The sequence below is a fragment of the Centroberyx gerrardi genome, chromosome 12 (assembly GCF_048128805.1).
Source record: "Centroberyx gerrardi isolate f3 chromosome 12, fCenGer3.hap1.cur.20231027, whole genome shotgun sequence".
Taxonomy (NCBI): domain Eukaryota; kingdom Metazoa; phylum Chordata; class Actinopteri; order Beryciformes; family Berycidae; genus Centroberyx; species Centroberyx gerrardi.
The window spans coordinates 14,017,306-14,044,659 of record NC_136008.1 but is presented as its reverse complement, the minus strand read 5'-3'; the positions used below and the strand labels follow the sequence as shown (position 1 = coordinate 14,044,659).

General features: G+C 41.0%; 4 protein-coding genes across 4 annotated transcripts; 1 reads left to right on the top strand and 3 right to left on the bottom strand.

The window, feature by feature from the left end:
• Window positions 1–522: 522 nt before the first annotated feature.
• On the bottom strand, window positions 523–11,105 carry nbn (nibrin). Its single transcript, XM_071903334.2, has 17 exons — window positions 10,955–11,105; window positions 10,324–10,445; window positions 8,241–8,368; window positions 7,800–7,959; window positions 7,607–7,710; window positions 7,394–7,511; window positions 6,047–6,237; window positions 5,811–5,911; window positions 5,480–5,612; window positions 5,167–5,375; window positions 4,713–4,887; window positions 3,868–4,552; window positions 3,619–3,708; window positions 3,028–3,168; window positions 2,774–2,887; window positions 2,639–2,688; window positions 523–1,855 (listed from the first exon to the last, which is right to left on the bottom strand). The coding sequence occupies exons 1-17, from the start codon at window positions 10,983–10,985 to the stop codon at window positions 1,822–1,824; spliced, it is 2,586 nt and encodes an 861-aa protein (XP_071759435.1). The 5' UTR covers window positions 10,986–11,105; the 3' UTR covers window positions 523–1,821.
• Window positions 11,106–11,391: 286 nt separating this feature from the next.
• LOC139914924 (prostate-associated microseminoprotein) lies at window positions 11,392–12,478 on the bottom strand. The gene is made up of 4 exons (XM_071903362.2): window positions 12,354–12,478; window positions 12,123–12,233; window positions 11,919–12,027; window positions 11,392–11,830 (listed from the first exon to the last, which is right to left on the bottom strand). The coding sequence occupies exons 2-4, from the start codon at window positions 12,229–12,231 to the stop codon at window positions 11,656–11,658; spliced, it is 393 nt and encodes a 130-aa protein (XP_071759463.2). The 5' UTR covers window positions 12,232–12,233; window positions 12,354–12,478; the 3' UTR covers window positions 11,392–11,655.
• Window positions 12,479–18,389: 5,911 nt separating this feature from the next.
• Window positions 18,390–23,453, bottom strand: LOC139914911 (uncharacterized). Its single transcript, XM_071903348.2, has 5 exons — window positions 22,923–23,453; window positions 21,998–22,052; window positions 21,652–21,766; window positions 21,401–21,537; window positions 18,390–18,957 (listed from the first exon to the last, which is right to left on the bottom strand). Exons 1-4 carry the CDS (start codon window positions 23,223–23,225, stop codon window positions 21,402–21,404), a joined length of 609 nt encoding a protein of 202 aa, XP_071759449.1. The 5' UTR covers window positions 23,226–23,453; the 3' UTR covers window positions 18,390–18,957; window position 21,401.
• Window positions 23,454–24,039: 586 nt separating this feature from the next.
• LOC139914916 (uncharacterized) lies at window positions 24,040–26,828 on the top strand. Its single transcript, XM_071903353.2, has 4 exons — window positions 24,040–24,522; window positions 25,187–25,241; window positions 25,631–25,748; window positions 26,105–26,828. Exons 1-4 carry the CDS (start codon window positions 24,226–24,228, stop codon window positions 26,136–26,138), a joined length of 504 nt encoding a protein of 167 aa, XP_071759454.2. The 5' UTR covers window positions 24,040–24,225; the 3' UTR covers window positions 26,139–26,828.
• Window positions 26,829–27,354: the final 526 nt, after the last annotated feature.

The following is a 27,354-nucleotide window of genomic DNA, read 5'->3' as shown; positions in this document are numbered from 1 at the left end:
ATACTTAAAAAAAGGTAGAAAAATGTTTAATAAATCTGACCTGGTACTTTAGTTACAGTGCTACTAAAAGGCTTTCTATGCAAATACTTTCACTTGCAGACCTGAATGTATTCTTGGACAGTCATGGCTAATTTACTGTGTGCGTCACATTTGGATTCAACTGACCTGGCATAAGATATGGTCATTAACTTCAGCCCTTGAAGATAATTGCCAAATATATGACGACTACACTTTAATATAGTGTAGTCGTCATTCATTTTGCCTTGATAATCTAGCAATTCTGGAACAGCCTATGCCAGTTCATCTGAATCAATGTCCATATAGATACACGTGGCGTGGGGGGGCTTAAAAAACAAACAAAAAGAAAAAAGAAAAACAGGAAAAACAAACTTGCGGGATACCCACTTGTCCCCAGTTTATAGATTCATTATAGACCATCTACATCATGTAATTTTATATTGTTGGTGAACCAAATCTAGGCATCAACATTGTATTTTTGTTAGCCTGTCATATTGTTAGCCATTTAAATTTGACATATTTTGGCGGACTCTGCAAAGGCTAACAGGTGTAAGCTCTACCCTCCAACTACCCAGATGGCCTGTGTGTATCTATACAATTCTCCTGGCATGTTTCATACAGCTTCACAGAAAACAGACACTATACTTTTCATGTTGTGCCAAATGCCAAATAATTGTGAGGAGTGACGGTAGGGATCTGCTTTCCCAGTTTTATTTCCTTTTTTTTTCAGTTATTTAGTCACTGTTTGCAAACAGTGTGTTTTCATATGCATAACTTCTGTGCATGCTACTCATGCACAGTTCATGGTTCGTTATTGTGATGTGATACTTTATTGATCCCTGTGTAGGGAAAATTATCTTTTTGCTTGCCCCTCTCCATGGGGGGATCGCAGCACAGGGTCAGCTATAGAGCAGCACCCTGGAGCTGGTAGGGATTCAGTGTTTTTCCCAGGGACATTTCAGTAAGGCGGATGCTTGCTGACATGGGGGCTTGAACCCCGATTCTCTGGTTGGAGACCAAGCTCCCTACTCCCTGTTGCCCCCAAAAGGAAAAGACCATTATTGCTGCAAATTCATGCTGAATCCTAGGTCAACTCTAAACTCATACTTGGCACTTGCTGTGGATATATAAGGGGACAAGGTAGGCTTCAATTATCTGTACATAAAAGGCTTGCAGATGTTTTGGCATGGTGATTACTTATCTGCATAGTTTGAGATCTGTGCAAGTGCCTAATCAGTTGGCTTCGTGGAGATAAGGAAAGAAATGGCAACACTTGAATCCCTCTCTTCTTCCCAGGTTTACCAGTTTCTAGTACAGCTAAATCCAGGGAACACATTTGGTCTTTATTTCATAACAGAAGAATAGCTGCTTTGTGCATGTAGAGTTCACTCTCTTGTACAATTGAAAAGGGTTTTTAATGTTTTATATGCTGTATTTTTTATTATTGACAAATAAAAACTTTTAGAAAAATCTCTGAACATGAAACTTTTTTTTAATACATTGCTTGCTGTCAGTGGCTTAATTTGTGTAGACAATGAAAAGATTTCTGCCAACATGTTATTGCCAGCAACGACAGAAAGAACACAGAAACATAAAACATTTGCCATTAGTAAAGTTTCTGGTCATTTTAGCACAATGATAAAGAGTTAACTCAAAGTTGTATTAATTGACATTATTGTTGAAATGCAAATAATGGAAGTTCTAACAAATGAGTCCTTGCTATGTAGGGTGTTGATGGAGTTTGACATACTTCCCGTGCCTTTAAAATGAATTCCCTCTGCAGGACCTCTAGATGCAGGCGTTTCATCTTCTCTTGGTTAGTTTGGTGGGGTTGTACCTAAACACACACACACACACACACACACACACACACACGGTTTAACTCAGAGGAGTGTCCATGTTGTGATGCTTAGGTCTGACGTCGGGCTTTTAACATTCCTGATGGATCATTCCTCAATGTCCTTAGTGGCATTTTGAACAAACATTAAAAATAGCCCAAATTAAGTGCTGTAAAACGCGGACAGTGTTTGAACAGCTTAAATCAAACATCCTTCCTATAAACCACGTCTGGAGGCTTCGTTTAGACCTACCCAAAAAATAAAGGATTGTTTTCTTAGCGGCAGAGTCTGTTCCCTGGCTACGCATGACTGACTGAGCATGATGACTCAGTGATCAAACAGCTCAGCCTTGACATACACAGACACACACACACACGCACACACACACACATACCCACAAAATCAATCTCACACTGTCTCTTTTCTGCTTAGCCAAAGAAAACACAGCAGCCTCAGCGCCAGCTTACATCACCATCGTTACCCTGGCAACCGCTCACACTGCTGTGACGGAAGAATTGCAAAGTTCTGATTGGTTAAACCGCCAACAAGCTGTAGTGGCCCCAAATCCCTATCTCTCAATTAATTCTGTTTACCCCACCTGATTATAAGGGCTGGGATTGGATAGCTAGGATCTTTTCATCAGAGTTACGAAGAGTTGAATTTATTTTCACCGCCTTGCCCCTCATATATATACTGGACACCTTAAATGGGTTTTTGGGGTTGAAATGTGGATCATAACAGGACTTCCTCACGTAGAATGAAAATCAAATCCATTTCCTCACCTGAAGAGGTCATCCCCTACACTCTGCTCATGCTTGCTTTGACGCTCCTCCTGAAACAAACAGATTCAGATTTTGAATGTGAGGCATGGGGCAAATCACAGACAGGCAGAGAGAGAGAAAGGGACACTAATGTACCTCAGCTGCATCTCTCAGCCATTCATCCAGGTCTGAATTCTTTCCCCTGTTGTGGGCCAGCAGATCAGACCCTCCGATGATGTGGGGTGAAGCCTCTGCACCTGGCACTGGGATCTGTCACATACACACAAGGACATGCATATGAAAAAACATTTCAGTGTTCAGAGGATTTTATTCTCCCAAATAAATAAGGGGCTTGGTTAAAAGAGGTTCTACAGTATGTTAATGTTGTGTACGCTACATCTTCGACTGACCTTGCGGAAGCATTTGAAGTTCTTTGCGTAGCAGTTGCCCTGCCTCTGCTGTGGTTTGGTTTTGGAAGGTGCCGCCACAGTGAGAGACTTAAACTCCACCAACACCAGCCTTTTAGGAAGGTCTTCGTCCGTCTCTGACACCTGCTAAACAACACAGAAGGAATTGGACTTTTGTGTGATGGAGAGGTTATACTATTTTCAAGCATATATATTATATTTTCTGAATTTTGGTCAGGTCATTCATTTTTGCGACAGAAAATAAGGGTCAAATATGAAACAAACACACAAGGAGAGAAGTTTAGATAACAGTAATCTGGCCTTCAGGCAACTGTATCCTAAGTGAATGATTTGTAATGCATGTGGGTATTGTACACATTACAACACATTGTCTTGGCCCCCTCCCAAGTTTTTCGTTATGCATATTTATGGCTCTGCCTCATCCACTTTAGACTGGTGAAAAATTGGTAAGGCAAATGTTGCCAAAAATATATAGCTAGGAAATACTGTATCTACGTATGGCCAGAAAAAAAGTGCTTATCCTGAGAGAGAGAGGGGCAAGGCAGTGAAAGAAAGTCTCTTCACAGGACTTACTGGGGCCTCATGTTTGACTGCGGCGGGTTTCAGAGGGGTCTCCTGGTCTCCTTTAGATTGGCCAAGATCTATATTGAGTAGTTCTGCATCCTAGAGCAATACGAAGCGTGGAAAATGTACAATAATAGTTAAATGTAAACTGATGTCAAAAGAAGAATGAAAGCATTCCTGTGTGCTGAGATAGTTTCTTGAGATGACAAAACAACACTGGTAAAATAATAGTAAAAAATATATAGCAGCTATCCTCACCACAATATAAGACACCTCCTCATCTTTAAAAGGCTGTAAGTGCTGACTTCTACTGGTTGAAGACCCATCCGCTGGAGGTTTGCTGGACATTTGATTAGTTGTCCTGTTTTCTGAAGGAGGCAGCTGTTGTCTCTTGATGGAGGAACTATGTTCTCCAATTTCTGGGCTCTGGTTTCTACTGGATGCTGGATCTTTTTCCAGGCCCACACGTGGCTTTTGGTTGGTTTTGCCATTCTTCTCTGGGTCACCCCGTTTTCTCTTACTTGTAGACGAAGGTTCCTCAGCAGTTAAGGCCTTTTTCTGTTCAGCTGAGCGATGTTCCACCCGCTGTGCTTGCTGGCCTTGACTGTCTGAGGTCTGCTCATCTAAATAATCCATATCCTCAGACATAATGGACTCCAGTTCCTCCATCTGAATCTCTGCCTCCATCTCCTTCCTCTTTCTACCCCGTGGTTCCTGCTGGGCCGGGTGGGAGACCCTGTCTGACAGAGCCTCAGACTGTCCTATGAACAGATCAGCTCCTGACCCCGGCTGACTCTGGGCCCTGGCTGTGGGGAGTGTGTCTGAAAGTGCGGCCGTTTGTTTGGAGGTGAGTGAGCTGGTCGGTGCACATGTGGCGGTGGATGATGCTGGTGCAGCTCTCTTTGGCTCTGACATAACAGCAGAGAGCTCGTCCTCCAAAGGCCTTGACGACAGGGTGGTAGAGAAGGGGAGATGGGTTAGAGAGAATCTCAACCTTTCTTAGTGCAAAACATTTTCTCCCACACATTGACTGGCACTATTGTTTTGGTACTCTACTCTAAGGTTACATTACATTATTTAAGCACTCAAGAGTAAGTCTTTACCTTTTTTTGTTGACCAGCTGAAAGAAATTGGTAAGAGTGGACTGTTTCTGTGGGGAAACTTGTACAGAGGTTCTTTGTTTCTGAGGGGACAGATAACCCTTCTGTGGGTATGTCCTCGTGCCACCATTGGCCTTAGGAAAGGATGGCTGGGACCTAGCATCATCATTCCTTCCACCTGAAATTGCAAAAACATTAATTTTAAAATCTAATCTTTTACAGTGATTCTAGCATTTAGTTGATGCTCTTATCCAGAGTGAATTACAATTAGTGAGCAGGTAGAGGTTCTGTGTCGTGCTCAAAGGACACATGGGTGTTGATGAAAGCATTGGCTGTTACTGTGATAGAACCTGTGACCTTTTGGTAACGGGACAGTTGCTCTAACCACTAGGCCCCAAAGTGCATTTAAAAGTTAATCCAGTCTAACAAACACCTCCAGATACATCCATGCAGCTACCTTGCAGTTTTGACTCAGGTTTCTTCCTCTGTAAGCCTGTTTTCTCTCCAGTGGTGAGTGATGAGCTCATTGTATCGGCCACGACGGATGTGGTGCCCGTCTCCTGTGCCGAAGATCTGGATTGGCCGAGTTGACTGGTGTTCCGGTTTTGCCTCTTCTCAGGGGTTTCTCCTACTGCTGTCACCCCAGTCACCTCACTGAGCTCCATCCTGAGAAAGAAGAAAAATGACACACATCAGACAGATTTTCTGGAAAAGAAAGAAGGCATGCCTTTGGACAACTTTACGTTTAAAACGATTGATTGTGTCTGTACCCTTGAGTTGGCTCTGTGTTAAGTGCATATGCTGTGATGTTTTGAGATGCTGCTGGTAACACAGTCTCGTCCACTGCTGCATTCTGTGAAAGCGTAGCACTTGCAATTCTGGGTTTCACATTTTGTATCGACTCTGAAACACACCCAAAGTATAAAAAACAATGCAAAGTTAAAAAAACAAACAATGAAAAACATCAATACAAAAGCATAATTATTAAGAAAAAAAAAAAAATCAAACGTCAATCAAGAAAGCATTCAATGCTTCTCTACTCATGAAAAGACAAGTATCAACACACAACGATGCAGGTTGTGATTTTTCAGTGTCACCCACCTGAGTCTGGTGTTAGATTGGATGGATTGCAATACTTGTCACAGCAGGCATAGATGGCAGCCAATCCAATTTCAGACTCTGTGATGACTCGAAGGCCCTTTCTGTGTCAGTGGGAAGAAGAAATGACAGAGATAGAAGAGACAGAGGCTTTAAAGTGTTCAGAATATGTTACGTGGATTACTAACTTATCAATATAAAGTCTTGTAAGTGTTTTCTACAGAAGAGTTTCTGCATACTGTTGTAGAATCCTCCTCACAGAGCTTGCCCACTCTGTGGTGGTGGAGGGCAGCAGAGCCTGGGAGTTGCCTGTTGATACGTCGATCACACAGCTCTGTGGAGACTCCAGCAGGCCCCGGGGCAGCGAGCCCTCCTCCAGCAGCTGGCTCCTGCCACCTCCAAAACTCACTGCAGTACTCAGGCGCTTTAGCTGGCAACAACACGGGAGGAGAGCGGTTACACAACCCAAACGTGTATGTGTGCAGTAGAGCAGAGAGAGAGAGACAGAGAGAAAGCGACAGGGTGGGAGAGAGAGAAAGAGAGAGAGAGAGAGAGCGTGACTGTGTGACTGACAATACAATTCTTACATTAATTTCCCCTCATTTACTTATGTCCCAGCTAAACCTGATGGCTCTCCCTTAAAGTCAAATGCTGATCAGGAGGCAATGATAGAGACATAAAACCTAATGGAAGGCTTAAGGCTGTACGTGATTCATAAATATTCCAACTATTATAAAAGCATGTAATGCAAGGGATATTCTACAACACTTGTGTCTTGTGTGACGTTGTGAAGACTACATTGTTGTACTAAAGCACACTTGTAGCTGTGAGCCAACTAGGAAAATGCAGAATCTTTCTTCCCCACAATGTGACAAGTGTATGGTGGAGAAAAAAACAACAAAAATTCTAAATGTCAGCTAATTTCAGCAGGGATGCAAACACATCAGGGGTCAAAATAGTACAAAAAAATGAACACACATTATACCTAGGGGGGAATCTGGTACACTCCTCTGGAGGTAAATTGTTGAAAAGTAAGTGTTTCATTTTTAGTATTTTTTTTCTAGTATTTTTTTGAGAATATGCCAAAAACCACCTCTTTATGTCAAGTTAATGTGAATGTGTAGGAGTCACCTTGTAAGGGGTGGTTTCACATGTGTCCATCAGAGGGCAGTGTCACAAAGGATAGGAGTTAAATATCTGTAAACATGATCTTGCATCTGCTATTTACTTATTGTTCATAGTTGTGATAGTTGTAATAGTTGTGTGATTCTCCAGTAATTCAACACTGTCTACTGCCTGGCAACAACATAACAAGTAGACTGATAACGTTGTATTCTGAATCAGACACCTGCCATCTCCCCTCCCCTAATGATTTTCTAGACAAATTTACACAATTCACATGAGGGGTTTCACAAATTGCAATAACTACACAGCAATTATAAGGGATCACCTTGGAAACCTTAGGATGACTGCCATTCTACTACTATCTCCCACAAAGAAGACTCGAGTGATTACCCAGTGGCTTGAAGAGCGTGACAATCATGTTAGGCTCTCTCAACCAGATATGAGGAGAGACGCGGACAAACCTGTTTGCCGCTGAGGAAGAGGAAGGTTTTCCCAGAAAAGAGCCGTTTGCGCACTGGCATCGCTCCAAGGTCCACTCCCTCTTTACTCAGGCTGGGCTCATCGATCTCAGGGATGAAACTTGAACAGCACAGATGAGACATTGTATGGTTCAGTGCAACTTCTCGTGTTCAATGTGAGTGTGTGTGTATATATGGAGAGGGGTTGTATTCTACCTCTCAGCTTTAGGAGGGGTTAATTTTTGCTGAAGGGCTTTGCTGAGCTCGGTGAAGAACTCCTGTTTCACGATGGGCCGACAGCACAGCAGAGCAGAAATGGTCTAATTTGAAAAACAGAAAACACTTTAACACGTATTCAGGGACGAAAACAATCGCACATGAAAATATGGATATGATGTCCGGTCCTGACCTTGATGGTGACTTTAACAGAAGGCATGACCAGGTGACTGCAGTCCTGAGTCCAGCTGTTGACCAGCTTGCCACCCAAAGGCAGCAGGGCCTGAGAGAGTGACGCCTTGCCATCATTGTCCAAACACGACGAACACACCACCACCTTCTGACAGTCCACACTGGGGCGGAGGAGAGAGAGAGGGAGATGCATAATGTGGACGACTGGTTAATGACATTCATAATAACTGTTAAATGTTATATTGAATATTTTCTGAATTTTTTTTTTTTCACTTCGGCTACTACTTCTGTATTGGAATATATAATAGGTGCAAGTGAAATTAAAGGTGAGAGAGACGATGCCAGACGCATCCCAGTCTGCTGATACACAGGCAACCATTTTCTAATATCATTGATTCAAAAATCATTGAAAAGATCAACATCCCTTGTTTCAATTTCATACCTGAATTTGCTGTGGAAAACCCCGAATGTGACATTGTCCCCTGACTTCAGGTTCAGCGGTTCGTTCTCTGACAGGCGTTGGCTGTTGACAAATGTGCCGTACTTGGAGCTGTCCTTTAGAGTCAAGGTCTAGAAGGAATAATCAACCCATGAATTTGTCAATCAATCAAACAAACCACACTTCATCTTGTTCAATGGTTCATAAGGTACAGTATGTCTCAAGAAGAAACCCATCCTCTGACTTAAATCCAAGAGGCCTTAGAAAAAGCAGAGGCAGCATTGGCAACGATAATATCCCAAAGTCAGGAAATCAATGAAACCTTAATGAACTACTGTAAGAACAAATGGATAGGAGTGCAGCCCTGGTGCTTTTTGTCCAAATGACAAATGTTGCTCTCCAGAATGGGGAATAGACAGATGTGAAACAAAGTAGATTTGCATGCTTTTTGAGTCTTACAACATATAAAATAACACAAAATAACTTTTAGAGGCTTATTAGAGGCACATTTATGGTGAAGTGTGTAATAACATGTTTCAGCTCATATGAGTCTTCATCATGGTATATACAGGGTCATGACCGCAGATGTCATATTTATAAACCAAAATGCATACAAAATCATGTTTGATAATGGCTGATCATGTGGTAGTTGGGTAGCCTAAATTTGGAAACACCCAATTCAAGTCCCAGGAGCTGAAACACATAGCTCAACAGTAATCTTTGTCATAGCCATGTCAAACAAAGGTGTTTAAAGGTATTTTGTTTTAAATCACTGTAACAGTGTTGGTCAAATATTCAAGTTTGATCCGTGTATTTTGCATCTTTTATCACTCAACAAAGGATGCAAACTTTTTTTTGAATCACTATGTAACTCAAAATTTCACTTAATATTGAAAATATGAAATCCTTGAAAAGCACCTTATATACAAAATGGATATTATAACATTACACTTCTGAATGACTACAGTTTTGCAGTTTATTTTAGTGTTACAGTTGTGAGAGGCTGGAGCAATAGCACCACCTACTGTGCAGTGACAGAAATAGTTTTCAAGTGCACTCATATTACTCATCTACTTAGTACACTGTTAGTAGGGCTATGCCTTATGGACAAACTAATATCCCAATAATCATTAAAAAATATATATTTTGGTATCCATATATCAGCAAACATGCAAATCACATCTTAAGTAATCAACTTGATGTTCAGCACATAATTTGCTTCAGATCTCATTTTGTGAGAGATTTAAATTAGCATTTGCTGCTTATCATTAATTTAGACAACAGACCTGTGTATTGTGATAACTCAGTATAATTTAATCACAATATGATTCTATTGAAAGACAATAAACAATAATATTGAATTATTCTCCAGCCCTAATTATGAGACTGTTTTTCTAAAGAATGATAGACAGTTGGCTTGGGTACCATGGCAGGAAGAGATATCTTGGCTGCACTGCAGATTGCTGATGCTGGTGAGTGAGCTAGACCTACATTTATCAACGTGTCTCCAAACATCACAAACACTGACCCCACAGTTTAAATTGTTCAAGCAAGATTTCCAACTAGTGCCATGAGAACAATGATTGTGTTACAAGAAAAACATGTCACATTTTCACAGCTGTGCTGCATGTGTTCTCCACTCACTCAATCACAAGTGGACTTGCCTGAAAATGAAGAGGAGAGACGATGTATGTAAGTATGCAATAGCTGTGTTGAGCCAAAATCACTGTTCTCAAGGCACCTGTCTGGAGTTTTTGTCTCCTGGTAAGAAAATGGAAAAACTGCCCAAAGATGAAGACATCAGAGGAAGGTTAAGGCCTTAAAGTGTCATCCGAACCCCTCATTTGCACATAAGGAGTATTTTAGATTGTATAACTCTGTCAAAAGCCTCACTTGTCTGAGGATATGCATGTGACTATGAACCCACATATAAGGTCCATTGGATGGGCTGAGTAAAACCGTAAAGCACACAAAATCAGTGAATAATCAGAATAATGATGTGAATGAATGTGAATAATGAACCATATCTGACTTCTGCATCAGTGTACTGGGGACAGCATGTTCTCATGTCACCTCTGTGTCTCACCTGATCAGTAGCAGTGAGGTGGGCGTGGGCCCTGCTGATGGACTGGTCGTTTGGTAGGATGATGTCACAGTTCTTGCGCCCCACCACATACTGTTTGCTGGGCAGGAGGTAGTGGGTCTCACCTGTGAGTGACAGGGGGCAGTTATGGACCTGCTAATGAAGTCTCACTGTGTCAACAGACAGCTGACTCAAGATGCTGCAAACACATTTACTTACATGGCAAGTAAAAAATTAATTGCTTTCTGTCCATCTATGTTTTTTTATACGTGTGCCAAGTCCAACCCCCTCACCACCACCACCACCCCGAAAGCTAGCTGTAGCTTAGTTAACTGAAGCTAGCCAATTCAGAAAGTTCACTTGCTAGCTCACAAGATGAAACCTCAACGTTAGGTGGTTCAGTTGTGTCAAAACTCTCTGCTCCATCCTCAAATAAATGTCTTTACCGCTAACGTGTGATGTGTTGCCTGGTCGAAATCGGCTGCGTTGCTTTCTAATGTTACTGTTGATGTTAGCTATGTTTACACTTACACTACACTACTAACAAGACAGCTAACCCATTAAGTCACTGAGCTAACATCAACTTGCTGTGTATTTATTTAGCGTTAATATTTTAACCACAATTCAAAATTACCTCCAGGTTCCAGGGGTTTCAGTATCCACATTTTATACTGTGATTTGTTGGCTTCTGGTTAATTTAAACCACAAGCATGTCAGGAGAAACGTAATATTGCCTGTCTTTATTGACTTTATTAACTATTTTACGCCACAAAAACTATCGACAAGGTAGCATGGATGTATTAGCCATCAACGTCAACATCGCGCCCAACACGTGACGTCCAAAGTCTGCGCCGCCGCCTTTTCAAAATAAAAGTCCGTTCCAGGTGTCTGGAGAAACCAACCGCTAATAATGACCTACTCTACTTGACTACTCTTTGTTGTCTATTATAGAATAAGCAGGTATCTAGTTAGAATGATTATAAATTAATGCTATAATGAAGTATAATAAGAAATTACACATTTGACAAATTCAGAAAATAGAGGAGTAGTTTTTTATTTGACCTTCAAACAGATGCACCAGTGGTAGCTACAGTACGTTAGATAGGCTGAGGCATGACAATAATAAACATAATTTTAAAAAGTTAAATTATAAATATAACCTAGCATTAATGGATATTTTCTATGATAGTTCTTTGCAGATTATGTTATAAAAAATTAGCATAGTTGAGTCCTTTGCAATCCTCATGGTAAAACACAACCCATGGCCTTGGCTTACTGAATATGAAATAAACATCACCTTTCATCTATTGCTATCCTCTGCATGAATTATCAAACTCAGAATAAAGGATCATTGTCAGATTTCCATGGCTGGCCTGCAGCTGGTCTGAGACGGCCCCTCCCCCAGAGGCAGGGCAGCTTGTGATTGGCTCTCATCACAGCAATGCTGTTACAGGAGTCAGGCTTCCGGATGATCTCACACCAATCTGGATAGTCCACAGGTTTAGATCCACTGAAGGAAAGATCAGAGTTAGATAAGTGTGCATGTGTCACAATACTTTTTGGGTGACTGTGTATCTAAGGCAGGCAGACGAACTTACTGGTCACAGCATCCCACTCCAAACGGCTCCATGCAGACACACTGGTAACAGTCCTTGGTTATCCAGCTCTCTCCTATCCCATACACCTGTCCCATGTGTTCACAACTCCCTGCAAAAACAGCTGTCTGTTATTATGGCATGCACACATGAAACCTTGTAGGAAGCATGTATCCACACACGCAAATATCCACACACACACTGTACCTTTTGTGTTGAAGTAGCACTCCCCGCTGTTATACACAGAGAGGCATGGCACACTGGCACTCAGGATTAAGATGAAAGCCAAGAGCGCTATCCTCACTGTGTTTGCCATTTCTGAAAACAGTTTTAAAAATCACAGTGCACAGGTGTGAGGCTTGTCATGACATAAACCCAAAACAGCATGATCACAAAGAAATGCAAAGGAGAAATGGCAGGTTGTTAGTTCAGTCTTACCTGTGTTGAAGCTTCCTCTATTTTATACAAAAGCTCTCCCTTGCTTTGTATTCTTTCAGTTCTTCTCTTTCTATTCTTCTTGCTTTCATTCACTCTGTTGTTCAATATTGTCGTCCTTCCGTTCCTTCTGTTCCCCTTATGGTTCTCCTGTGTTTCTCCTCCGCAGTGCCACTCTTGAACTGATGCACTCTCTCCCTGTGGTCTCAGATATTTATACCGCACCAACATGTCTTTATCTCTGCACTCATTTCCACTTTCTTCGTTTCTATTTGTCCAACCCCCCCCATGATTGTCCTTCTATATCTGAACACACACACACACACACACACACACACACACACACACACACACACACACACACACACACACACAAGCATTTTTATCATCATCTTCGTCATTCCCTCTTGTGCCCCTCACAGAAATTGCCCTAGAGTATACAGTGTGCACTCTTTCAGATAACATTTGTCTCAGCAGGCTCTATTTGACCCTATCAGTAGATCACACTGGTGACACCATCCATAGGACATTCAGCCACTGGCTATTGGCCTATTGTCCCACACAGGAGCTGCAAGTGTGTGTGTGTGTGTGTGTGTGTGTGTGTGTGTGTGTGTGTGTGTTGTTCGCCCAGATGCACATTTATACATGTTTAAATGAGACATTCAGTGCAAACTGTGGTTGAAAGCTGATTTGCAAAAGGACATGGTTTCTGTTTTTATTGTTCGAGTCTGATGTTATTTCTATGGTATTCAAATGGAGATCCGAAGGATGTTATTGATGATTGCTTTTTCCTTACAATTCCCTAATGATGGAATTTCATCTAATTCAGTGATGCACATCAGTTGCTTAATTCATATCATTCCTAATGAATCATTCTGTAAATTACAGGACCCTGAATATGGCGTTGCTGTGATTCAGTGAACCTTAGTTTAAGTCTGCTATTTAAGTCTCTTTGGACATACTGTGTGTTTGCTTTATTGTATTCTTTTTCTGGCATGCCAATTTGCCTCTTCTTGGCTGTTTGAGTGTTTTTGTGTTGGAGACTGGGTTTCAATGAATGCTTTTTTTTGTTCCTTCTAATCTGTTTATACATATTCTCTTTCTTTCTTCTGGGAGTTGTTTGAATAACTCACCCTGAGTCTTCTGATAACACACGTGCACCTGTGAGTGAACGCACACACACGCACACACACACACACACACACACACACACACACACACACACACACACACACACACACACGCTTACCCCAAGGCCCTTTACTGCTCTAAAATGCACATTTCATTATTGTTTTATCCTTCTCCTGCTGTTCAGCTGCAGTTGCATGCCAGATAGCCTCAGATGGCTCCACACCAACCTGTCTGTCCAGTTCAACAACTGTCCCTGAAATAACTTTTGTTTTCCAGAAAGGTCAGGATGCGGGTTAGGAACATGCTTTTTCCCATCATTTTGCTGGTATCCACATTAGAAGGTACTTATAAAATATAAGTCAAAAGTAAGCAGACATGTTATTATGTGACACCCTGTGGTTGGCTGCTTTTCATGTAATGTTTCATAATATCGCCCATTAAGTCACCCATACATTTAGAAAACATATTATCTCTCACATGAGTGCCACTGATTTTCCTGTCAGTGCCCACACAAGCTTGTACACATTTAGATTTGACTTATTAGGCTTCCTTAGAACATGCAGCTGTTACATAACAAAATGCCTCCCCAACAAGTGTCATTAGGCAAAAGTCCAAAAGCATGCTCCTTCTACATATGACAAAAATCAATTAATTAAAATACAAAAATAGTCTGCTATAACAGTAACAAATTATATGAAGCATATGGTTCATTATATCTGATGCAGTGGGGCATGAATCAGGGATGTGGAGATGATGGGAGGAGAGATAGTGAGTCATTGGGGAGGAGGTTAGCACGCAATCACTTTATTCAAATCCTGCATAGATAGAAGAGCATGTCCCTGTCTGTAGCTTACTTTTGAAAGTAAGAGAAAAAAGAGGTGGTTCAAGAGAGCCCGAGGCAAGAAATGGGAGAGTACATTTCATTATCAGTATGTGAATTTAGATTGTAGAGAGAGTGAAGGGCAGGGAGAGTGAGACGACTGCCTGACGACACGCTCTCCAATAACACAAAGGCTCTGTTCAGCTTCTCTGATTTGAAACCTGAACGGCACCAGGAAGACCGCCTGTTTGCTCATGGAGCAGTTTGCACTCATACAGTAAAATACCACGGCGGTTAAAACAAACCTGGTGATTCAGGGGTTTGTCTTGTTGGCTGGTCTACATCATATTACAAAGAGACTGTGTGTGTGTGTGTGTGTGTGTGTGTGTGTGTGTTGAAAGAATGAGAGAGCATATAAAGACTGAAAAACTTGATGAACACAGTCATGTTTATTTTTCAATTCATGAAGAGAACATTAATATCAACAAAAAAAGCATGGTTAATGTTCTACATTTTTCTACATTTCTCATGGTAAAAAACTACCATACTACTATAATAATAATAATGATAATAATAATAATTTCACTTTTCAAAACCGGGTTACAAAGTGCAAAGAGAATTAACCCATGAAATTCCAGTGAATAACAAACTAATATTCAGTAACAGACCGCTGCCAAGTTTACTGTCAACAACCATTTTGCTGAACATCTGACCTGGGTGGGTCTTTTTTCTCCAGATAGTGAGACGGCAGGCGGATGAGAAGACAAAGTGCCAGACTCTGTAGGAATATGTCTGATATTTAGTTGACACGATAAAGCAGGAGAACAACCGAATATCAAACATATCACACAGCCTCCGGCCAATCACAGCCCCAGCAGAATGGAACAGTCTGTGGCAGACAAGAGAGACAAAACAATGAGAAATGAGAATAAATGAGGAATCTAAAAGAGAAAGAGAGAAAGTGTATGTGAGTGAGAGAGAGAGAGAGAGAGAGAGAGAGAGAGAGAGAGAGAGAGAGATTGATGACTGATTTACCAAAGCAAAAACTTTTAGCATGTGCAAAGCCAGTGACATAACCTCTGATTTGTATCACAAGTCTTAGTGCTGACTTTGAACATTGCAAATCTGGGCCTGAATACACTATTTATACATGAATACAGAACATATTTGTACTAGTTTTGAAGAAAGACCTGTACAACACACGAAGGATATCAAATAACTTTTTTTGGAAGCATTGGAGGAAAGGCCTAGAGGAAGTGAATCACTTTATTGCTGCACGCACCCAAGGAGATGTGGGTTGTGCGCACTGAATAGATATACAAAGAATTGCGTAAGTCGACAAGAATCTACACCAAGGAAATAGGTGACACTGTTGCCATTTGATCACACCTATCAGTATCCGTGTCTGCTCCAGGGAACATGGGGTAGATGGGAGGCAGCGGGCAGCAAAGCAAGTGGGAGAAAACAGCCAAGCAATAGAAACAAATCATTCCAACTTTACATGCAAATAGGATACTTACCAGTTCCCTTTATCCACACACAGCGTCCCTTTGTTCTGCTGCTGCACTCAGTGAAAGAGATCTCGATTAGAAATTAAGCTATTGTACGGTTCAAGTAAAAAATTTTATTACTTTGAGTGCTGTGTGATTTTGTGTCTGTGTTGTGTGTGCAGTGTAGTGTGTGTGTTGTGTCAAGCAGTAAAATGTGAAAAAATGATCCATGACCTGAAGTGTTAAGTGTGTGTGTGTGTGTGTGAGAGAGCTGGTGTATATCAGTATGATCTGTGTGTATGAGCGTGTGAGCAAGTTCCCAGTGGGACAGCATTTATATACACCCCTGTGACACACACACACACTCACAGTACCCCATGTAATTAGAGGTATATTGATCAACTGCTGTGGCCTGCAGCCTTTCCTCCCCACATTAGCCTGATCGATAGATGTGATGTTCATCGTACCGTGAGCTGCCCCACACTCGTACACACATGATCACACATGCAGAGTCAAATAACTTTCGGTTATTGCCTATAGGAAGGGCAAACTTGAATATGACACTTCACTAAGTCACTATAGTTGTATCTTGTTTCTCATATTTCCTTGAACAATTCAAACGCAATTGAAGCTCTAGCCTGTATCAAATGACTACCTTCATTAAGGGATTTAGCCACATACCAAAACACACAGTTATATGGAATAACTTTTCAATAATAGTTCTTTCAGGTTGCTATTACATTTTGTATTATGTTCATTGACTCAATAGATGCATGTAAATAACACTAATTCATGTCTTTTTGTACATCAGGGTGGTATCGAGATAAACTCCGTAGTCAAGGTGACCTGTGGTTGTCAAGGTGACCTGTGGTTGTCAAGGTGACCTGTGGTTGTCAAGGTGACCTGTGGTCATGATATTGTAATCTCCTCACACTCCCCTCTGAGTTCAGAGGGGAGTGTGGGACTCTCACACATGTTGGCTTCACATCATCTGTCAGATATGATGATTAATAAAGGACTTTCACTTGTAGCTAAGTCAGGACATTTTAAAAGTTTTTTTTTTTTTAGAAAAATCACAAGAAAATCAAAAGAAAGTGGTGTAAAACAGATTTTACTTTATCTTAGCTGATGATATATACAGTAGATACAGTATATAGATGTATATATGAGACATAATGCCAAATGATAATTCGTTTTGTGTTGAATGAATGAATGAAGTGTGTTTATTTCAAACATGTAACAACAAATAAATAAATAAGAAACAAAACGAGAAAATCCATCAAATACAACGAAACCAAAAAACATACGGCAGATTAACAAACAAAAAAAGAGTAGCCAATATTACATGTTTGAAAAGGAGTAGGAAGAAGTAAAACTTACATTGTCCTACCCCCCTTCTCTAATTAAATAATCACATCATCAGTATATCCATATATATGTGTTCTGAATATATGTGATACATAGAGACAGAAAATGATGCAATATTTTTAATTCACAAACATCAAACAACGTCATCAGCGGAGGACAGACTGCCTCATACTATTTTAATACCAAAGGACACAGAAGTAGCCTATAGGTAAGGCATTAAATGAGCTTGTGCATTATATGAGCAATAGCACTCGTTTATGACATCAGTCAGACGCTGAGCTGCGACTGACTGTGCCTTCCCCTGCCGTCCCTGTGCTCTCTCCTGGTAGGACGCTGACCTTGTGCGCTCACCAGGGCGGAATGATAGCCCTCTGATCGCCCAGGCCTAATTGTGAGCCTGGGGGGAGTATTGTAATCTGTAAAGTCCAACAGATGGAGGGGGAGTGTGGGGGGGAAAGAGGGAGACGAAAGGGTGATATGGAGGAAATAGAGGGCAAAAGAGTGCTGTACATGGGGTAGACAAACTTTTTAATCCTTTGACCAAACATTATGTTTATATGCAGCTTAATAATTCATTCATAGGGCTTGTTTACTCTTAGTCCAATTAAAAGTATGATTTCAACACCTCAAGTGAACTAGAGTATCTGGCCCTGATCCAGTTAAGACTTCAAAGTCCTTGTGGTTTTCCTATCACATATTAGAAGTGAATCCAGTTCAGTTCAGTCAAAGTTGTTTTCAGTTTGGTTCTGTTGGTAATCGCAACCTGCCTGTACACACAGTCACTGAGTGTGAATTCATCCAGTTCTTTGGATGGTTTGAATCTACATTCAGTTGACACATCAATAATTTTTACTTATTTTGAAACCCAACTACTTGTCAGGATGCAACATTAGATATGTTCTAATATAATAGATTTAAAACCTATGGAGATGTACAGCAATAACAAAAGCCAATCAATCATTCCCAGGAGTTTTGAATCCCATCATTTTCCCAAGCTTATGCCATGCTCTGACTGAAATCTCAGTTTATTGCTCCAATCTAGATTAAAACTTAAAATTCTGAATTGTCCATAAGAAACATAACATTATTAAACTATGCAGCTAACCATTATCCTCTAATTGAAACATGTGTAACAGTTCAATAAATGTTTTTTTCAAAATTGTTCTGTATGAATTAAAATCTTGCTGTCTTTGCAGTTTAAAAATATAATCACACACACTCAGAAACAACTCGGGTACAAAATTTTATTACAGACTCACATTTAAACAGAAGTAGCATTAGGTTTTAATGGAGCACTAGGATTGGTCAGCGCACATACTGTAGGGCCAGAGCTTCACTGGGGTAACAGAGTGAGGTTTATAGGGAGTGACAGACATAGGCTTTGGGCTCTCTGATTGGTCAATGCTGGTGATGTGTATGCACACACACACAGACACACACAGACAGACACATACACACACCACACACACACACTCACACAAACCCTGAGGGAGGGTCAGTAAGAAAGAGACGCACAGACAAGGTTAACAACGATTATTCAATACCTATCTCTGTGTTTCTGTGTTGGAGGGACAGAAGTTATCTAACAGACAAAAGAACTCAACTAAAAATAAAGGGCAACAGTGTAAAGCCTAATGTACTTCAGCAAGGGTTCTTAAAAACAAAGGAAGCAATGGTACAAGTGCACAAGTTAAGGTAATTAAATTAAAGTGAAAACAAAAATGGTCTTTTTTGCCTTCTTGCCTCCTTTTTCTCTCTCTTCCTGGTTCAGAGTTGTTCCTGCATTTCCCATAGTCCCCTATTAACATAAAGAGAAATTAATGACAGTATGAAAACAAAAATCATTTAATGCAGCAACTAGGAGGAATAGCCTGTTCCAATTCCAAGCAATCTCTCTCTCTCTTTCTCTCTCTCTCTTTCTCTCATACACACACACACACACACACACACACACACACACACACACACACACACACACACACATACATACATTATCTATGCAACCAGGATACAGGTTAGTTAGTGGGTAAGTATTTCACAACCCAGTGACGGTGAAGTCACACACCCTATCTATTGTGTTGATTCTGCGCTGTACATTCAAACATACTGATGGTGTTGACTACCATCCTGAAAGAACAGGACAGCGACGAATACTGAAAGACAGACAAGACTAAACTTACACAGCGCTTAGCTGTCTATGTGTGTGCATGGTTGTGTGCAAGCACACTTATTTTACACTATCCTTATTGTCCTAATGTGGTGAACCCCATCCATCTGGTGCTTTAAGTAGATAAGAACAAATGCAAATATGCTGTTGGGGGCCGACAACAAGAGTATATCCCCGAAATTCCCCAATCCTCGAAGGCCCCATTAAGTCAATGTACCTTAACTATTTTTTTAACACTCAATAATAAATTTAACTAATTAAATATAGCCGCTAACGGCAATGGCTGGGTTCATGCCAGTACAGCAGCCAGAGCTGAAACGTGGAAGTTTGCATTAAGATTACTGTCAGTTTTGTCATATTAGGCTGTTGAGCTTTCAGTCCTAAAGCTATCAAGTTCTGATGAAGAATGTAATAGCAAGTTAAAAGTTGTCAATATCCAACTTCGTATTGGCTTTACTGTGTTTAGCTGTACACTCAAAATGCTGCTGTTGGGCAAAATCTGGTCAGATCTGTATGGAAATTGGTGTGCATGTTCCACATAAAGGTTGGAACATGATTGCCCACTTTCACTAATGACGACCACCATTATAGTGCCACCATCAGGCCAATGGGGGTCATATTTCTTGTGGGTCTAATTGAAGCCATACTAGACCATGGTGCAAAGCTTCATGGCTCTAGCATTTACCATCTCAATGGTAATTGAGCCCAAATAGAAAAGCATAAACACATCAAAATCAATAGATTTCTTCCTCTAGGGGTCATCAATGTCCATACCAAATTTGAAAAGATTCTTATAAAAACTGTTCAAGTTATCGCGGTCACACAAAGGATCTGCGGCGGACGACATGGCGGAAGCGGCGGCGGGCGGGGTGAATCCATAATATCTTTAATTAGCACATGCTATTGGACCCAGCACTGATATTTTCATGTCATCATATTTTCCATGCAAAGTTACAGAAGACGATTAGGACCACATGTGAACAATGTATTTGAGTTCTGAGATCAATCTCAGAATTCTGAGAATAAAGTCAGAATTCTGAGTTTAAAGAGAATTCTGAGAATTTCTGACAATTCTCAGAACTCCGAATTCTGTTGTAGAATGTTGTTTCATGTAGAAAAGTAAGATATTTCTCATACACATTTCCTTTGTAGTTGCAATTACAAAGTCCTTCAAATGGATAATACTCTTGTAAAGTACAAGCACAATAGAGTACTTACAGTTAGTAAATGCAATTATCTCCACTCTCCACTACTACTCCCTCCCCTCACTCACTCTCTCCCCTTTTTTTGACACACATTTTAAAGGAAAAATCCACCCTTGGATACACTTACACTGTTATATAGTATATCATTAATATGTGATATTCAATACAGTTTTTTTGTTTGTAATTGTGTAAGTGTTGTTACTTTTTTGTTGTATCAACGTTTCCTCAACCTGCCTCATGTATTAGTTAATAGTGATTTCATTCTCATTCATACTTCATTCTCAAAAATGTAAGGTAGCTACTATCCATCTGAGAAGAGGATGCGATTACTCTGCACATTAACAGTAGCAAGAGAAACACAGGAGCTCCTCATCCGCCATTTTTCTCAAAGAATAAAAAGTGCCGTCTCCCGTCATGCACCCTAAACGCAACATCCGGCCTCACCTCACCTATCCTATCCAGGACTGTCACGTCATGTGTGAACCACTAGCGCTGCCCGAAAAGTTCACACATCAATCTTACGGGTTCTATGTGTAAAACATTATAGAATATTTACATTACTATTACTATTTGACATGGTCAGTTTAAAACAGCATTTTTCCACCAAGATACTAAGAAAAAGTTACGCCCCACACCTAAATAAATCTGTAAGTTTGATAACAATTGATTGACGTTGCACACACTCAAGAATAAGCCTAAATAACAGATCACTGATTAGGCCTATTCATGAACACCGTTATCAGTGACTGCACAATCTGAACAAGTGTTGGCCGACTTTAGGCTACCACTTGGCACAATACAGCAACCTGCACCCATCTGGTCACAGCTTATCACAAATGTTTCCTTTAACAAAACAGATCTTGTAATACCTCATCTCTGTTTAGGGGCCTCTGCCTTGGGTTCCTCTTGTTTAGGGGCCTCTGCTTTGGGTTCCTCTGGTTTAGGGGCCTCTGCTTTGGGTTCCTCTTGTTTAGGGGCCTCCTTCACTTCACCACCGCACAACTTACTTTGAGAGACAGTTAAAAATGTTTAATTTAGTAAAAGAACAGAAATCATTGTGAATTGAACAAGTGCACTCTTCAGGAATTTAAGAGAGGCTCCAGCATAATAGTTACCATACCTAACTGTTGCTGAATCTTTGTTCACAAAGTCACACACTTTGCTCCGCTGTGCTATTTGCTGCTTCAGAGATGCCACTTCTGCTTCCCAGCTGGTCTTCTGCTTCTCAGATTCAGCTGCAGGTATGAGAGTGACATCACATGAGGAGTTTGCAATGTTTTACATATTAAAGGCAAGGTAAGGACTTGCAATTCTTCAGCCAGATGATAAATGTATCCGATAAAGTACATGTGCTGGGTGTGAGAGAGAACAACTAAATGTTGATATGTTGCTTTGTCTCTTGCCATCATCTCTCAGCTAAACTAAACACGACAAGTTTAAGAATCAGAATACAATACAGCACTTACCTTTGACGTCACTGCGTTGTGATTCTTCTAATGCCAGCTCGTCATTGATGCGTTTCTGTGGGTGGAAAGGCGAATCACAACAACTCAAACCTCTATATGTTACTAAAGACCAATGGATTGCATTACATTACAATACATGACATTCACAATACAGTTTTATTGTGCAAGCGGAATTCCTTCCCGTGTATAAACATGCCTGCTTCAACCAGTTTCATCTGCAAATTTGTGAATTTCATCCTACTTTTAGAAGCAGCCTATGACCAAGACTTCTGCAGACATGTGTCTAAGTCTTGAGAATAGCCTACTATAACCTGCTAAATTATTAGAGAGTTTGAGCAGTCCCGCTGTCTTGGTTAGGAGCTGCCAGCAGGTGGCTGTGTGAGCCAGACAGAGGTGGAGAGACATTTTTACTTTCTTCAACAGAAGTCTCACGGAGCATCCCTTGAGGATAAAAAGAACAAACCAGGTGTAGATACAATGAACTGCATGGCTGAGAGCAGGTGGTAGTGTAGTGGAGGGCAAACCCACTTAAACTCAGTCCACTCACCTCTTTAATGGTGGAATAGAGCACCTTTTTAGGCTGACATACAGTATATCTCCATGATGTACATCATAGTATTACCAAACTGATGTAAAATTCCTAATTAAAAATAACTATTACATTTTTAGTGCGCCCATAGTACGCATAAGGAAGGTTATATAGTGACTTTGGTATTTTTTTTTTCTTTTCCATAAGATACCACTATAATATCCCTATAATAATCCTGAAGCCATTTATAGTTTTGATGTTATAGTCTATAGCATCCTTTAAAAGGATTATAGGATTACTTGAGCTTTTTTTCCCGTCAGGATAGTTTTGATACCAAATGTAGGCATCTTTCTAACATACAGGTTTCATACTACTGTCATCTTTCTTAATCCCCACCTTTTCTGCCAGGCAGGCGTCCGTTTCACCTCTCTTCTGGTTTTCTGTGGCCTGCAGTTTGACCACTTCGTCTTCAAGCGTCTTCACCTCCGCCGTGGTCTTCTCCACCCGGCTCTGAGACGCTGCCAGCTCCGCCCGGTACTCTCCCACCACATCCCGAGTCACTCGCAGTTTGATATCCTGGAACCTGTACCGTTTCTCTTCTCGTTCTTGCTCCGTTTGCCGTAGTTTGACGAGCCCCAGCAAAGTGACAGTCACTAACACTGATAACGTCAGCAACACGTTCACCTTCATGCTGCACATGATGTGTCTGTAAGCGTTAAGTATTGTTCTTGTTGATGGATTTTATTCTACCTGATACCAGAGGGAGTCACTGCACCACCTGTCTAATTTCGATGTGGGATACAGCAGCCTCCTATATTCAGCAAATCCTCAGACAGAATTACTTTTTGCCCCTGGTTGTGCCTCTCTTCGTTTGCTGAATTAAAACAAAATTGTGGTTAGCCTAATTCAATCACCTGCGCCGATTAAACTTGAGTGTTGGGTCTGGCGCAACTCAAGACCGGGCTTCAAAAACACGCCCCTTCCTGACTTCTTGAGAGAGAGCAGACAGGTAAGAGGACAGGTTAGGGGGTGTTGACACCTGTCATGTCCTGCACACCCTGCTCAGATCATAACCTTAAACACTTCAAAACTGACTGTAGATATATGTTTAATTAGTCTTTATATAGGGCTGTTGAAAGAAGGAGGACATGGAGCTGTTGGCACCTGTCATGTCCTGCGACATCTGGCCACTGAACAAATCAAATACCATGATACCGTGAATATCCCTGTATTTCATTTTAACACTTGTTAGAGTGTAACACAGTTATTACATATCCTACTCAGAAGTATCGGCGAAATGTAGGCTAATAGCCTAATAATAGTCTGCAAGGGAGGAGACAAGATCATCATGCAAATCCAGTAAACCCGGTCAAGCATAATTTTCATGGTGTTTGTATAGGTGTGTGCCGGAGAGAGAGAGAGCCGGAGAGAAACACAAGGAAGTGGGTTTAATGTCAGTCACACCCAAGCATCTGGTTCAGCAGGTGGAGCAGGTTAGGCTACAGGTAGAATAACCACGCTGACACTGTGAGGGAAGGAGAATCTCTCGCACTCGGACACACACGCGTGGCCGGAGAGACACCGTGACCGGAATGGTTAAAAAGTGAACAGCAGCGGTCAAGAGGAACTTCTGCATCAGGGAAAATCACAGCTGCTTGGCCATTTTCTCTTCTTTCTTCTCATCCTTGCCTCGACCAAGATGAAGGTTATGCCCGCTCTGGCGGTCCTGAGTGTGACTGTGATGGTTGCGATGTTATTCCAGGCCGTGCGGCAGGAGTTGAACCTGCGCAGTTTGAAGACCAGCATGACGCAGAGCTCTGCTGAGGTCAAGAGGAAAGAGGAGGCCATCGTCGAAATGAAAATCAAGATCCAGTCCATGAAGAGCGATCTGACACCCCTTAACACCAAGAGGGATGAACTGTCACAAAAGAAGGAAGAGAGTTTGAAAGGCGCAGCAGACGCGAGTAAAAATACGGAGACCTGTAACACAGAGAAGGTATGGGAGACACACAAGTGTTCACTGTTGTATTTCTTACAGTCATAATATGGTAAATATTTACAGGCTAGAATCACTTAAGGGTATAGTGTACATGTTGTAGTGCAGTGGTTCTCAACGTGGGGTCCGGGGACCACCAGGGGTCCTTGAGGGGGTTCCAGGGGGTCCCCAGCAAACTGATGAATTGTTACTATTACTTCATTTACAATAAGTTAACACGATTAAAGAATGTAGAAGAATGACCATTTTACATAGTTTCACTGAAATCTCTGTACCTACTCCACAGACAGTCATGGAATTCTGGACAAAATCATATCTAACAATAAAAATATTCTCAGATTTAGGTCCGAGAGACAAAATCTCATTAAATGGGGGTCTGTGGCCCTAATGTGGACTAAATTAGGGGTCCATGATATGAAAAAGGTTGAGAACCACTGTTGTAGTGTATTGTTGATCTTATAAACTCGGTGTGCCAGGATCAATTTTGGAGACACAAAATTCACACTGAAATTGTCTTTGAAGCCATATTCAGGATGCTGTATACCTCCTTGTTTAACCACATTTACATGTTTGATCTAAGTTTCAGTACAATAGTCCTACTCTCTCCTCATGCATCTATCTACCTCACGAATGAGAAACTCTCTCACCTCTCCCCACATTATAGGCAGAGGCTGAGAAGAAGAAGACAGAAGTGGCAGAGAGCATTACTAAACTCAAAGGTAAGGCAGCTTTTTTATTTCTCTTCTAGTGAAAGCTCCGGAGACAGACCGTCCTGAGTTTCAGTTGCAGATCTGCACACCTTGCTCAAATCCTAACCTGCTAATCTTGCACCACCCACAGGCCACTGAAGAAATCAAATACCAAAATTCCTTGAATAGCCATCCCATATTTGATTTCAACATTAAAGTTAGAACGTAACTCAATTATTATATGTACTCATGAACATGATCTACACGATTTTAACTAGGAATAGGTCTGTAGAAGAGGTGACAAAATGCAGAAGAGCTCCATGCAGACTGTCCTATAGGTTTCAGTCGCTGATGTGCACACCTTGAGGGTAACACTTGTCTAGCGCCTTACCAAACTCTGTCCATACCTTTGTCGCCAGCTGACCACGAAGAAGCAAAAAAGAAGGCCCAGGAGGACATTCAGACCTTAAAACAGCAGATCCTGAATAGAGACAAGGCCATTTGTGCATTTGTGGATCAATCCAAAGAGGAAGGACGGTAAGATATTACAGTAAACACGTTCACACAAACCCCTCACAGTCCCAGAAGACGAGTATGTGGTCAGGGATGTAGAGCAGAGAGGAGAAGAACAGGCCTCACGGTTTCAGGGGGAGAGCACTGCATTACAGAGCAGAGACAGACACTGTAACACAGACACAAAGACTGTAACACAGACACAAAGACTGTAACACAGACACAAAGACTGTAACACAGACACAAAGACTGTAACACAGACACAAAGACTGTAACACAGACACAAAGACTGTAACACAGACACAAAAACAACCCTATCATGTCATCATGTCTGCTCACTAAATTAAACATTGATTTTTCTTTTCTTTACTATTTTGCAGGACGCTGTGTGGAGTTTCTGAAGGCACAAACTGAAGTCGACCCAAAAGCATTCAGCATTCAACGTGAACTCTTCAAACTGGAGCATGGCGTGCGCACAGGGACACATTATGTCTCATTTTAATAATGGGCTGGCAGATAAACACATTTCAGAAGGCAGTCCCTCTTTTAACCACCAATGTGACTATTGTTCTGTTTTAATTAGGAGTAAGAAAACTTATAGAGAGAGGTATTTATCTGAAAAATATCTCCCCTGGTTGAACCAGTGAATCTGCATTCTGTAGCACTCCCTGGACCAACCTGCTGGAGGAATATGAATGGTTTGTTGCCCTGTCTGCTAATGATGGTTCAGAAGACATGACTGATTATCAATAATCAGGAGAGGACATGTTCATGTGTGTTATCTCTGAGGGATATTTTGTTTAACCAAATCAACCTAATTCATTGAGCCATGTAGTTTACATGCTCAGCATTTCCATATGGTAATGTTATCATCAGTGATTGTTTTTTATACTTTGTCTATTGTTGAAAAAAGGCCAGTTGAATAAAACCCTCTCTTAAAATAATTATCTGGCTGGTGTTTACTGACATAGACACACAGACACTTTCCCAAACATATCACAAAATGGCAAATTAAGATGGAAATGTGAAATACCCATAGTTGTTAAAGGTGCAATAAGTAAGAATTTCACTGTCTCATTACATAAAATAAATTGTTTATCAATACTAGTGACTCCACTATTACTTTGCCAGAAAATTAGGTTTCTGGATTTCAAATCTGACTTTGTTTAGGAACAAGCTCAAGCTCAACATGGAGGACAGTGCCAGGAGCAAGCAACCTGCATCGCAACTTATTTTGTTCTCAATCCAAAAAAGCAAATGACAAAGCAGTAGTGTTGTCATGGTATTTTGTATCATGTCATATTACTTCTTCACTAGACATTTGTTAGATCTCTGCTCTGATTAACTACCTTACTCGTCTCTATTATGGAAATATGACTATTATTTATACCAATATACTAAATGGTGACAATATGCGCATGCACACACGCACACACGCACGCACACACACACACACACACACACACACACACACACACACACACACACAAAAACCTTTCAGCCTTGTTCCATTATTTCCCACAGTCCCATATTCATATAAACAGAAATGAATGATAGCACAAAAAAGAAAATCACAGCAACTAGGAGCAACAGCCTGTTCTGACAGCAGCATGGGTCTAGGTTTTTCATT